The sequence below is a fragment of the Taudactylus pleione genome, unplaced genomic scaffold, assembly GCF_031769625.1.
Source record: "Taudactylus pleione unplaced genomic scaffold, aTauple2 ptg000373l, whole genome shotgun sequence".
Classification (NCBI taxonomy): Eukaryota; Metazoa; Chordata; class Amphibia; order Anura; family Myobatrachidae; genus Taudactylus; species Taudactylus pleione.
Window position 1 is genome coordinate 3,707,959 of NW_028284774.1, and position 13,501 is coordinate 3,721,459.

The 13,501-nt window shown below is 41.3% G+C and overlaps 1 protein-coding gene across 2 annotated transcripts in view; it reads right to left on the reverse strand.

Annotated features, from left to right (window-relative positions):
* Positions 1-1,683: 1,683 nt before the first annotated feature.
* Positions 1,684-13,501, reverse strand: part of LOC148508222 (cell division cycle 7-related protein kinase-like) — a 50,125-nt gene continuing 38,307 nt past the window's right edge. The window contains exons 7-11 of one of the 2 annotated variants that reach the window (XM_088444873.1): positions 11,570-11,664; positions 8,582-8,733; positions 7,789-7,871; positions 6,096-6,245; positions 1,684-2,162 (exon numbers count right to left, since the gene is read on the reverse strand). In XM_088444873.1, coding sequence (XP_088300999.1) covers positions 1,780-2,162; positions 6,096-6,245; positions 7,789-7,871; positions 8,582-8,733; positions 11,570-11,664 — 863 coding nt within the window. In that variant the 3' untranslated portion in view covers positions 1,684-1,779. Of the gene's footprint in view, positions 2,163-6,095; positions 6,246-7,788; positions 7,872-8,581; positions 8,734-11,569; positions 11,666-13,501 lie in introns of both variants that reach the window. The other variant, XM_088444872.1, reaches the window with a different exon arrangement.

The following is a 13,501-nucleotide window of genomic DNA, read 5'->3' on the forward strand; positions in this document are numbered from 1 at the left end:
GTGTTGTTTAATTGTCTATGGGGCTCCAGTATAGTCAGTGACATCCCTTCTCCCTTTCCCATACTTGTTGACTTTATAAAGGACAGGGTAATCATTCATCAGGGCTCTCACTGCCTCTCTCTTAAGACCAAGAACACATTAGGCGATAAGTTGTTTTGAGACAAAGTGGAATGACATATCTTTCACATTGCATAGTGTGTACACTCAATGGTGCATCGTTCATGGCATCTTCACATCTGGTGTGCTACACGTCACATGGGAAGAGGTCATGAACAATGTGGTGCACATAGTGAAGTGTGTAATATGTTGGTCCAATCTTTCCTCTGAAGACATCCACTAAACTGCCGGTGATCTACATGGTGATTGCATAGTGAGTACAGAGAATAGATTAATTGTATACAATGCCCCAACATGATATATCGTGCAGTCATTCGGAAGATTGCATAGTGTGTACATTCTGGGATGAGAGCCCGTTGCTTCTTTTGTACATTGTTCTGATGTTTAATAGGCCTAGATTCAAATTGTCTTTATAGCCCAAATTCCTCTTATTTCCAGTGTTTTCTAGATTCTTTTAAAGTAGCCCATATAAAGTCTCAATGCACAAAGCTTTTATATTGTAAAAATTGTTTTTGTTTTCTCTCTGTAGAGAATTTCATTAGTTATAGCAGTTCCATTATTCCTCATCACATTCGTCACTAGCCCAGGATTGTTATCTATTTGTTTTCTCTAAGCAAATCGCCCGACACATAATAGCTTCCAAGTCAGCCGTTAATATAAGGACCCCCTCAATTCCTGTCCGTTTCAATCAGAAAATATCTTTTGTGAAGCAGATCTCGGAATTATTTATGGATCTTAACAAATATTCAAAATAGATGAGGTTTACACGCCGGTGCTAATTATACCTCCTTGCTAATAAAGGCTTTCTCATGCTCATTAAAAACCTTGGATGATTGTAAAACATTATTAAGGAATAGAGATTAACAATTTGTGGGGGTTCTTGGCCGCTCCCCTGCCTCCTTTTGATGACTCTACATTTAGGATGGTGCATACGTTCCCATACCTCCTTCCTATTGGCTAATACCCTGTCTCTAAAAAAAAATAAAAATAAGAATATATATAATAAAAAAATAAATAGATGTCACCGGTTCTTTTGTCCTTGCATCTTTACCTTGAAAAGTACTTTCAGTGTAACAAGGGATATCTTTCTTATTCTGGAGAGTATTCTAACTGATCCTACCGATTGTTTCTTCATTATAGCCGTATCTCATTTGATCGGAGTAGGACTTATCCCTTTCATGGTGTTGTATAGCTCTAAAATTTGTTTGATGATCATAACGTCTTGTATGGTAATTACTCATATCTATATTAACATCTTTCCTAATTGTGGTCACTGGCAAATTTGGCCTCTGGTCTTTATAGCACAACACTGACATGTTGCTATTTAAATTACATAGACAGCAGAAATAATAAAGGATCTGGGCCCCAGAGCTTTTTGGCCTTCCACATGTTTCTGGATTTTCATTTTAGTGTTTGCGATTTCTCAGCCATTTGACATTTTATTGGACTTGTGAGCATAAAGTGAAAACAGTGGCAGGAAAGTGTAAAATGTCATCGTGTGTAATGTTCATATATCACTTTTCTGTCTGACACTTCATCTTTAAAACTCAAAGGCTCTAAACAAAACAGTGTTGTATGGTTTATTGAAATAAAGCACCAAACATCCTTTATGGCAAATTAAGTGCCAATTTCAAGGTGTTTTTTTTGGTATGTGTCAGGAGCTCAAGGTACACTATTGAGATCTCTAAAGAGCGGATGTAACAAAGCTTCCTCTGCGGTGATCCGTGTAGCTGGATCCATACCCAGCAGTCTGTCTAAGAGATGGTAAGCCTCATCTGGCACATTGTCCCAACCACTCATATCAGACTGTTCTAGAAAGCACAATGCAGACTTCTTGTTGGTAAGATCAGCAGGTGGAATAACACAAGTCTGTTTATTAAACCATCCGTCTTCATTTTCCAGGACTTTCATTTGTAATGCAGATCGTTGCTTTTGAGTTTCTGCATCACTACTGGATGTGGGGACTGTACACAGCCGCCTCAATCCTTCACATAATGTCCTTAAATCCTTTGTAGGAAGATTTTTGCTACAAAGCACAGTTTTACCTATGGAAAGGACATTGCATGAAAAGAAGTCAAGTGCCGAGTACACATCATTAAAAGGGCTACAAGATATTCACAGCCAAGGTCTGCTTACAATGACAGCATGTTAATACTAAAACTTTAGTAATAATGTAATGTTTTTCACATATTTTATGAAAGCTTAATACAGATCGTTACCATTTGGTGCTGCTCTGGATGGACAGTGCTACTAGACGAGTTGAAACTGGCTGAAGGCTTCATTTGTTTTGAGCATCTCCATTCCAAGGGTGTACATTCGACCTGTTAGATGTTCTGTGTAAGGTGAATCCGGTAAACTCCACTATAGGAATCCATAAAACATCTGGCTTCCTTGGGTATGAAAAAGATGGTGATGGACCAGCTGGGTGGAGGAATGTCACTTACATTTCATCAATGTTTTCATCTTTCTCCAGAATAAATGCGAGCCACCATTTGTTGTCATGGGGGCTGATTCAGCAAAGGACGCAGATGATGATACACAGATTCCAGATTATCAGGAATTTGCACTGGCGCAGGACTCGTTCTGCACATGTGTAGAACGGGTCCTGTGAGACCGCACGCAGGCCCCCCATGCTTGATTGACAGGCAGAGACTCTTGCGGGGCAGTGCTGGGGTGGCCTGTGTTCCCAGAAATGGGGGTATGTCACCCCCATTTTCCTGGAGGGACAAGGCTGCAGACTCCAAGCCAGCCTGCGTGCTTGCGTAAAGAGGCTTACTCGGCTGGCCGGTTCATGTGATCCCAGGCTGCAACCTCGGTCGCAGCACTGGGATCGCAGATGCCGATTGGTGACATCTCTACACTTCAGGCGCCTCCTGCAGCATTTATATTTTAGCAGACCGGAATTGCAAAGCCGTTTGTTTGCAATTCTGTACACTGCCGCATCAGCCCCATAGACAGCAGCTACATACCCTCTGATGTCAGCTAGGGGGAGCTTTTCTTCGGCTGTTGTCACAGTCTGTTTCAATGAATTTTGTGAGAAGGAAAAACACATTCACAAAAGATATTTGTTGTGGATGCTGCAGGTATGGAAGCATGGAATTTCTGGGTCCCTGGAATTGTTACTGTGTTTTTGAAGTGATCATCCAGGAATATTGCTGTCTCAATATGTTATTCTTGTGTTGAGAAAGTAAAATGCATTCCTGTATAGTTTTCCACTGTCCAGTCAAATATTTGTTGTGGTGTAAGAATCGGATTATCACATCCAGAGCAGCAGCACTAAATGGTAATGCTCTGTAGTAAGCTCTCTAAAACTTTTGTGATAATTGGATGTCTTTCACATATTTTAAAATATATTAGTATTAACATACTGTCATTGTACTTAAGATACATCAAAGAGATTGTTTAAGGAGATTAATTAAAAGTAATGAACAGGCCTAGATTGTTAAAATAATGAAAATGAGAACTAACAGTCCAAAGTGAAACCTCTTGTAGCAGATGATCCCAAAATACAAATTTGGAGATTTATTATCATCAGTGTGAACATTTTTTGCAATTTTTTTCCAAAATGTAAAAAAAAAAAAAAACCTAAGAATCAAAATTTTAAACATTTTTAATTTTTATTGCAACATACTGCTGTGTTATATATCACATATTAGTACATTAAAAGAAGTTTGAAATGAGACCTTGCCGAACTCCCTAGCTCAATTAGGTGAGCTGTAAATGCAATTTAAAAAAAAATGTTAATAGCCAATTTTTGGTTAAAATATTGCCCCTTTAAAGGCATATAACTGCAAAAGCAGAGTACTTATCCTAAGATTTGGGGGTTTTCTTTACACCCATGACAGCATTTATTATACCAAATCTAATTGAAATTACAGATTTCCAAAAATTATGTTGATTTGATGTGAAATGACCAGTATGCAATTTAAACTTTCTATCTGAGCGGTCTGAGATAATGCTCTCTTTATGTAATACAGTTCAAGAGCTGACAACACAACTTGAAAGTATAACTTTGTATACGACTACTAAATGTGACAGACATTTCACACGTCCAATAAACTTGACATGTGCATACTTGACAGAAAAATAGTCATGAAAATTGTACTCTACATACAGTCAGATGCATAAATATTGGGACATTGACAGAATTTTCATATTTTGGACTCTATTCACCACCACAATGGCTTTGAAAGTCTGCAGTTAAAGCACATCTTGTTTGTTTCATTTCAGATTTACTTTGAGGGTAATTACATCCAAATCAGGTGAACGGTGTAGGAATTACAATGGTTTCTATATGTGCCTCCCACTTTTTAAGGGGCCAAAAGTAATGGGACAAACTAAACAATCCTAAATCTAACTTTCACTTTTTAATACTTTGTTGCAAATCCTTTGCAGGCAATTACAGCCTGAAGTCTGGAACGCATAGACATCACCAGACGCTGGGTTTCATTCCTGGTGATGCTCTGCCAGGCCTCCACTGCAAATGTCTTCAGTTCCTGCTTGTTCTTGGGCCATTTTCCCTTCAGTTTTGTCTTCATCAAGTGAAATGCATGCTTAATCGGATTCAGGTCAGGGGATTGACTTGGCCATTGCATAACATTCCACTTTGTAGCCTTAAACTCTTTGGTTGCTTTTGCAGTATGCTTCAGGTCATTGTCCATCTGCACTGTGAAGCGCCGTCCAATGAGTTCTGAAGCATTTGACTGAATATGAGCATATAATATTGCCCGAAACACTTCAGAATTCATTCTGCTGCTTTTGTCAGCAGTCACATTATCAATAAATACAAGGGAACCAGTTCCCATTGGAGCCATACATGCCCACGCCATGACACTACCACCACCATGCTTCACTGATGAGGTGGTATGTTTTGGATCATGAGCAGTTCCTTTCCTTCTCCATACTCTTCTCTTCCCATCACTCTGGTACAAGTTGATCTTTGTCTCATCTGTCCATAGGATGTTGTTCCAGAACTGTAATGGCTTTTTTAGATGTTGTTTGGCAAACTCTAATCTGGTATTCCTGTTTTTGTGGCTCACCAATGGTTTACATCTTGTGGTGAACCCTCTATATATTCACTCTTGTGAAGTCTTCTCTTGATTGTTGACTTTGATACATATACACCTACCTCCTGGAGGGTGTTCTTGATTTGGCCAACTGCCGTGAAGTGGTTTTTCTTCACCAGGGAAATAATTCTTCTGTCATCCACCACAGTTGTTTTCCGTGGTCTTCCGGGTCTTTTGGTGTTACTGAGCTTTCCGGTGCGTTCTTTCTTTTTAAGAATGTTCCAAACAGTTGATTTTGCTACACCTAATGTTTTTGCCATGTCTCTGATGGGTTTGTTTTGATTTTTCAGCCTAATGATGGCTTGCTTCACTGATAGTGACAGCTCTTTGGATCTCATATTGAGAGTCGACAGCAACTGATTCCAAATGCAAATGTCACACCTAGAATCAACTCCAGACCTTTTACCTGCTTAATTGATAATGAAATAGCCCACACCTGTCCATGAAATAGCTTTTGAGTTGATAGTCCCATTACTTTTGGCCCCTTAAAAAGTGGGAGGCACATATAGAAACCGTTGTAATTCCTACACCGTTCTTCTGATTTAGATGTAATTACCCTCAAATTAAATCTGAAAGTCTGCAGTTAAAGCACATCTTGTTTGTTTCATTTCAAAGCCATTGTGGTGGTGAATAGAGGCCAAAATATGAAAATTATGTCAATGTCCCAATATTTATGCACCCAACTGTAAACCCTGGTACATATTTATACACAAGGCATCATTCTTTAATGCTTCACTGATCAGATTAAAGTTACATTACAGGAAACCACCATATGCTATATTGAAAGAAAATATTTTAACCAAAAATGTGGGTATATTGTCTAATTTGTAAATTTATTTTTTTAAAGGTCTTCATGATACCATCTACAGGGATGCTTATAATATCCAATCAATCACTTAAATGAATGCTTACCAAACTGTTTAGCTGCTTGAACAGTCTCTCCTGAACCACGTATAGTCATGATCTGAGCCAGAGCATTCATGTCATCCATAGCATTGAAAAAGTGGTATCTTCCGCTGAGAAGAGACAGGAACAAAACACCTGCAGACCATATGTCAATAGCTGCAAAATAAAAAATAATTACAAAATCTTAAACTCAGCTTTTCATGACGGCATCCTAAAGGGCAGCAAACATTGTTATGTATTAGCTCTTAGACCATTTGGCTTTAATTTCATCAAGCAGTATCTGTCCAAAAACAATGTATTAACACAGTTGTAAAATAAAACTGGTTAATTAACACGCTTACAGCACAAATAAAAAAACATACATTATTGTTGGAAAAAGTTGATTAGCTTTAGGAAAAGCAAAACGTTTAAATAGTAAAAAAAAAAAAAAAAAAAAGAATAGATTTGAGGACAAAGAAGGGAATTTACTGATAGATTATCTTTTTGTTGTGAAAATATCAAATACTGTATTACTTGCATGACAAATGCATAGTACCTAATAGCTGTACAATGCATTTTGCTAATCAGGAAAAACACAGGTGTCACTGCAAGAGACGTATTGGCACCCCTGGTGTAGGTGGTGCTTGAGTACAACCTAGTCTTCCTAATTGTACCACCTGTTGAGAACCGCTAGTTATAAGCTAGTAATACCAATTACATGTAAGGTCCCAAACTGAAAAGATGAAGAGCAAGTGTTAGAAATGCAATACCAACCACCTTAATGACTGTCATATTCACAAGTGTATCTATTTATAAAGGTCACGGTTACAAATAGAATCGGCAAGAGTTACCGCCGGAGCTGTCAGGCAGTTCAAATCCCGACGCCGGAAGATCAGCACTAGAAGAAACCGACAGGGTGAGTATTTCTACTAAGCCCTCCCTTCCCCTAGCCTGACCCTAAATCTACCGGGGGGTGTATAACCCTAAGTCCCCCCCAGGAGACCGTAACCTGGTGCGCCTTAGTCACAACGCATTGCAAATTGGACGCATTTTCGGCACAAAAAAAAAGAAAAAAAACACCCGACTTATCTAATGGCTCACTCACACCAGGCATAGCGCGCTGCACGGCGTATTGAGGCTCGATGAGCAAGGATACATCTGTACAACCCAATGAAAATCTTGTTTGCTTTATGACAATGGGTTTTGATTGTTCAACAAAGCTTTTTGGGACAAAATTTTTAGTTTTAATTTACATAGTACTCTCAAGTGGCAAATTCATTCATTCATTTTAGGTTTAAAAATCTTCATCAGCTATTTTTAAAATAAAAATTTAAGTTTTTCAAATTTGTAAATGTGTCTGATCACTTACATATGTAATCAATACGAACAATCAATAATTACAAGTGATCATCAAGCATTTTTCTTGTCTGTCTCTCTAGGGCAGGGGTTTCCAAATTCTGCCATTACAGTCCACGTTTTAAGGCTATCCATGCTTGAGCACAGGTGACTTAAGCAGTATCTCAGTCAATTTGATTTGACCATCTGGACTCAAGCATGGGTCTCTTTAAAACCTGGACTGTAATGGCGGAGTTTGGGACCCTCTGTACTAGGGTAAATACTGAACGGAATCCATATTGCAATAAAGTAGCTTGAGCTAAACCTGATGGAACAATTATTTAAAATTCACACAAGGTTAAATCAGGAAATAAAGAACAATTACCAGTTGTTTGATGTGTGCTCTTCATTAACACCTCTGGGGCACGATATCCAGGTGTGCCAGCTCTTGATGCAATTTGTCTGTTCCTTCATATGAATAAATGGAGAGAAGTGTTAGAATTAAATAAATAAAATAATTAATTCCCAACGGTTTTCATCCACTAAAAATATTATTACAAAGGAAGTATGTTTAGAATTCAAGTATGTGGATATGTAAAATTAGGCTTAACAGTATGATGGCAAAAAAAAATACTGCATACAAATTGAAAACATTCGCAAACTTAGTTAGCTTTTAACAAAAATTAATGGGGTTTTGCAAGCAAAATGACTAAAGTATAGCAGAATTTTCGATAGGAAAAGCCTGCTTGTACTATATTGCTGAAGTAGATAAATTCCAGAATACAATACAAATTAAATAAAAATCTAATTGTTCATTAATTGGTTAATGTATAGGGGCCGTTCGAATTCTTTGTGAGGGCGGGGGGGGGGGGGGGCGCGTGGAGATGCTAGAACGGCTCCTCATCTCACCCATCGCGGCCCGATGTTGCAGTTTTGTTCACAGTCCCATAGAGCTGCTTACAAAAATCTGCAAGTCCTCAGCTACTCACATGGGCTGGCGGGGCGCGTCTAATTAAAATATAGTAGAGTCAATAAAATCCATACATGCTTTGTTATCTACTACTACAAACTAGCTCATCCGAATTCTGTAAGATACAGCGTATCTTTATCTGCTACGACAGTTTATATTTCTGCTAGACTTGTTCCACTTGGTTTTAGCTTGCCACTAAATAAATTACCTTGAAAGGCAGCTAAAGCAGACTTGATCTCTGGCATAGCAGTCACAGGTCGGGCTGCCAGCTTTCCTCACCATCCCATCACTAGTATCTTTTGCAGGAACAGTCTTTGCCAATTTTCTATTTGCATCCAGTGTCTTGGACGGCTTTATGTTCTGCAATGTAGTAGTTACAGTTTTTAAAATAAATGTCCTACTGTATGTTATGGTATTCACTCAATTTTCATAGGTGTTAATGGACAAGTTAAAAAAGTGTTATTCTTAAATAGCATTAGATAAGTGATACCTTCTAAAGCAAATAAGTACAAATGTATTAGTAAACATGACAGAAGTTATAGGCCGTATACATTTCCAGATGTTGCCTAAATCTAGAGCAATAACACCACAACTACCATTTTATTCCTGCTATAGCAGAATTGTGTATTGCTCAGCAAGCCATAGGGCTTCCCGGAATGAATCGCATTAGAAAAGTTTGACTAAGTGACCATTTTAATAAAATGCTACCTAGCAACACCAAAGCTAAAAATTTATTAGTGTATTTTCTCATAAGTACGGATACTTGAGAATTTTATTGGAGAATATGGTAGAGGCAAGACTCCTTACCACTTACTCGGTAGGAGGCAAGACTCCTTACCACTTACTCGGTAGGAGGCAAGACTCCTTACCACTTACTCGGTAGGAGGCAAGACTCCTTACCACTTACTCGGTAGGAAGCAAGGCTCCTTACCACTTACTCGGTAGGAAGCAAGGCTCCTTACCACTTACTCGGTAGGAAGCAAGGCTCCTTACCACTTACTCGGTAGGAAGCAAGGCTCCTTACCACTTACTCGGTAGGAAGCAAGGCTCCTTACCACTTACTCGGTAGGAAGCAAGGCTCCTTATCATTTATAACCCTTTTCAACCCAAATCCCGACTCGGGATTTGGAACACGCTCAGGACAGACCCCTTACGCACCACGGCGCCGACCCGGGTTGTTCCCGGGTCAGCGCCATTCACACTGCACCAGCGTGCAGTTGAACTCTTATGCCAGTGCTTGGAGATTGCATCATTTTTAAGTGCCGGGAAATCTGGATCTCCTCATGATGTAAACGGGACCCGGACTGTCTGACCCAGGTTACTCGTTTACACTGCCCCATAACCCGTGTCCAACCCTGGTCACTTCCCGAGTTGGATTCCCAGGTCATTGGACCCAGATTTCTTCTTTGGGACCCTTTCCACTGAGCTGCGATCTGGGTAGACCTGGCAATAACCCGGGTTATTGCAGCAGTGGAAGAGGTGTATTACAGGTATGCAGTCGGGGAGCCGGTGGACCTAATCCCGACAGCCGGTTTCCCGACTGCTTAATCTTGGCGAGGGTTAAATGACAGACGTCTAAATCTAGACGCCTGTCATTTTACCGACGCCGGGAAACCGGCGCCCGGCATCCCAATCGAAGGGACGCTGAGCGCGGATAGCCGCGGGGGCGGAGGGTTAGGTTTAGGGTTCCCGGGGGGATTTAGGGTTAGGCTAGGGGGAGGGAGGGTTAGGCATCCCCAGGTGGGACTGAGGGTTAGGCACGCTCCCGAGGGACTTAGGTTTAGGCGGCGGGGAAGTGGGGGGGGGGGGTTAGGTTTAGGCACTGGGGGGAAGGTTAGGGTTAGGCACCCCTAAGGGAGGGTTAGGGGGTAGAATAGGTTAGTGAATACTTACCTGGGGACGATCGGGATTTTCATCCTTGTCAGGCTGCTGCTGTCGGGATTTGAACCGCCAGGCATGGGTCCGGCGGTAAATCATACCGATTCCGTATTACACAGTAGGAGGCAACAACATGCATTTTCCTATTCAGTCAGCTTGTATTGGCCCCTTAGCTGATGTAGAAGTTACAGCAATGCTCCCCTCCTTTAATTGCAAGTTTTGAACATCATGATCTCTTTTACTATAAAAAGTTTGAATTACCAATCATAAAATATTCCTCTTTGAATAAAAATACTTCACAACAATGTTAAAAGGTGTATTTTCACTCTGCTGAAAGAAATGTGGCGTGACCACTGCACACACTGTTGCTTTTAGCTAATCTGGGTACTAACCACTATATGACAGAGCTGAACACATGTAAATTACTAGAGTGTTTAACATTAAAAATTGTCAAAATGCCCCTAGAAGTGCAAATAAGTTATAAGAAGAGGTTTGATTTCCAGCACATCAGAGTCTCAGGGCCGGCTCCAGGGGTTGGAGCGCCCTGTGCAGGTTGTGATTACAGGCCCCATAGTTACGCATGGCCGAAAATGGGGCGTGACCTAATTACCATAGGCCATGCCCCCTAAGTGACGTTCTTTGGAGGTGTGCCCGCATGCCATGTCTCCAAATAACGTCAGGCTGGGGGCAAGCCCAGCACTCCGTCACTAACTGGGCTTCCCCCAGCCCTCTCCTGGCACTGAATTGATGCCGCGCGCAGCATCCATTCAGCTACTCCGGGGTCCCGCGCCACTGCGGAGGTGGGGGTGCTCAACTTCCCGATTTGACCACCCGCGGGACACTTTGGCCCATGGGTGGAACAGTACTGTGCAGCTGAAATCGGGATGTTGGCAGGGGTGCGCCCTCAATGGGGTGGCGCCACTGTTCAACTGCACTGGTCGAACACCCTAAGAGCCGGCCCTGCAAGTCCCTTTTGTGAGACTAAATACTATTCATCTTCCTATAATTAGAAATCATTCATAAAAGACACCTTTGTCCACCCCTTTATCTTCCGTAGGGAAACACACTCTCTCTCTCTCACCGCAGCTGGTGTAACCTTTGCACCTGAACAGAAGTTGGGATGTGTATTTTACTCTGCTGTGCTCCACTTATCTGGGAGGTCTTTTCTTGGCCAAAGAAACAATTAAATCCTAAATTTTACTGTGACTCTGAGGGTTGTAGTTTTTATTTAAAAGTAAACCATATTATAGACCAGCTATAATATCACTGAACATACAACTTGAGTTAATCTACATAGGAATAAAATAGATCTTCTTACTTTTGTGGTGTTTACTTCCTGGGTGACAGGACTTTGAACATTAAAATTCTTCTCTCCAAACACAGTCCTTTGTAGGGAACTGCCAAGCCTTCCTTCCTAGAAAACCCATCCAAATAGAACACAAATAAGAATTGTATCGGTTACACTTTACAAAATGTGATAACAGCAAATCTAGAGCGTGAAATAAAAGCAGAACAGCTGTATGCATGATTCAGGCTTATGCCATTCCATGTGTAAGATCAGTCTAGACCAGTGGTTCCCAAACTTTTACGAATCAAGGTGCCCTAAAGCATCAGTATTTTTTCCATGGCACCCCTGGGCCAAAAATTTCTTATTGAGAAATTCTGCGATAATTAAATGAAGTAAATTGTGCTTATATGTCACCCTTCAGTTATGTGGTGGCTGACAGGGCTGCGCTTCTTTTTGTCCACATATTTTTGATTGTCAGCCATTAGCACTGGTTTTGCCTATCACACTGACTAAAAATCATTTAATTTGCTAGCGAACTACAAACCCAAGGCACCCCCTGGAAGTGCCCCGAGGCACCCCAGGGTGCCACGGCACCCAGTTTGGGAACACACTGGTCTAGACAGAGCAATCATCATAAGCACACATCAGTACTCTCACATCCTATATACTAAAGAACGCTTAACACACACCAAAATAAGGTAAATGCAAAATAGGATTTTAGTACTTGCCATTAAAATACCTTTCTTAGATTCCATGGGTATTGGGGGGAGCCGCTGGGAACTCTGGGATATAGATGGTGGTTAATGGAGCCTGGCACTTTAAATCTTCAATGATTTTGACTGGGGTCCTCCCTCCCTATGCCCCAACCCAATGAGTAGTTTAACTAAGCCAAGTGGAGACAGTGGACAGAAGAAAATGAATCCCAAACCATCAATCCAAAAACACAAGCGTCACAACAGATGCAAAAGGTGGTGTCACAATCGGCAACAGACAACAAAAAAAGCAGCACTGGGAGGGCACCCAGAGTCCACATGGAATCAGAGAAAGTGATTTTTCTGGTAAGTGCAGAAATGCTGTTTTCTCCTACTTCCCAGGGAGACTCTGGGGACATCCTAGAGCAGTCCTCATGTGTAGGAACGTGCTGAAGCAGTACAGAGCACCATGTATCCTAAACGCGCTTCCCTAGATATAAAGTTGTCAAAGCTATAGAATTTGGTAAAGGCATGTACAGAAGACCAGGTGGATGTCTGCACAGCTGTTCGGCAGAAACCCCATGGCGTGCATTCTATGAGGCACCCACCTACCAAGTGGAATGAGCCGTAACCCTGGAAGGAACCTGCTGGCCTCCAGCAACGTAAGCATGCGGAATGGTGTAATGCCAACGAGAAAACATACATTTAGAAGCCGGCCAATCACGCTTTTGAGAGCCATAAATAACAAGTCACAAGTCTTACAAATGGCAGAGGAAAGGCAAACGCAAGTCCTAAGAGCATGGACCACATCCAAAGAACAACAAGCCTTATCCTCAAAGAAAGAACCATCAGTGGATAAAACCAGCACCACACTTGGCTTATTAATGTGTAATGAGAAACCACCTTGGTTAAAAAGGTTCTGTACGAAGCACTGCTCTGTTATCATGAAACACAAGAGGGTGAATGACAAGGCAGCACTGAGCACCGAAACCCTCCTACCCGAGAAAATGGCAAGGAGGAACACAGTCTTCCAAGTGACATACTTGAGATCAATACATGCCAAAGGCTTAAAAAGTATCTGACTGCAGAAAATGAAGGACCAAGTTAAGGTCACATGGAGCTGTGGGAGCAAAAAAAACTGCAGCTGGACATGAAGGACGCCCTGCATAAAGTCTAATTTTCCGGGAGTAAGGCAAGGCCAACGCCTGCCCCTTTCAGAGAACCCAAATGCAACCCTGCACCCAAGCCATCCTAGAGGAACAGGAGATGG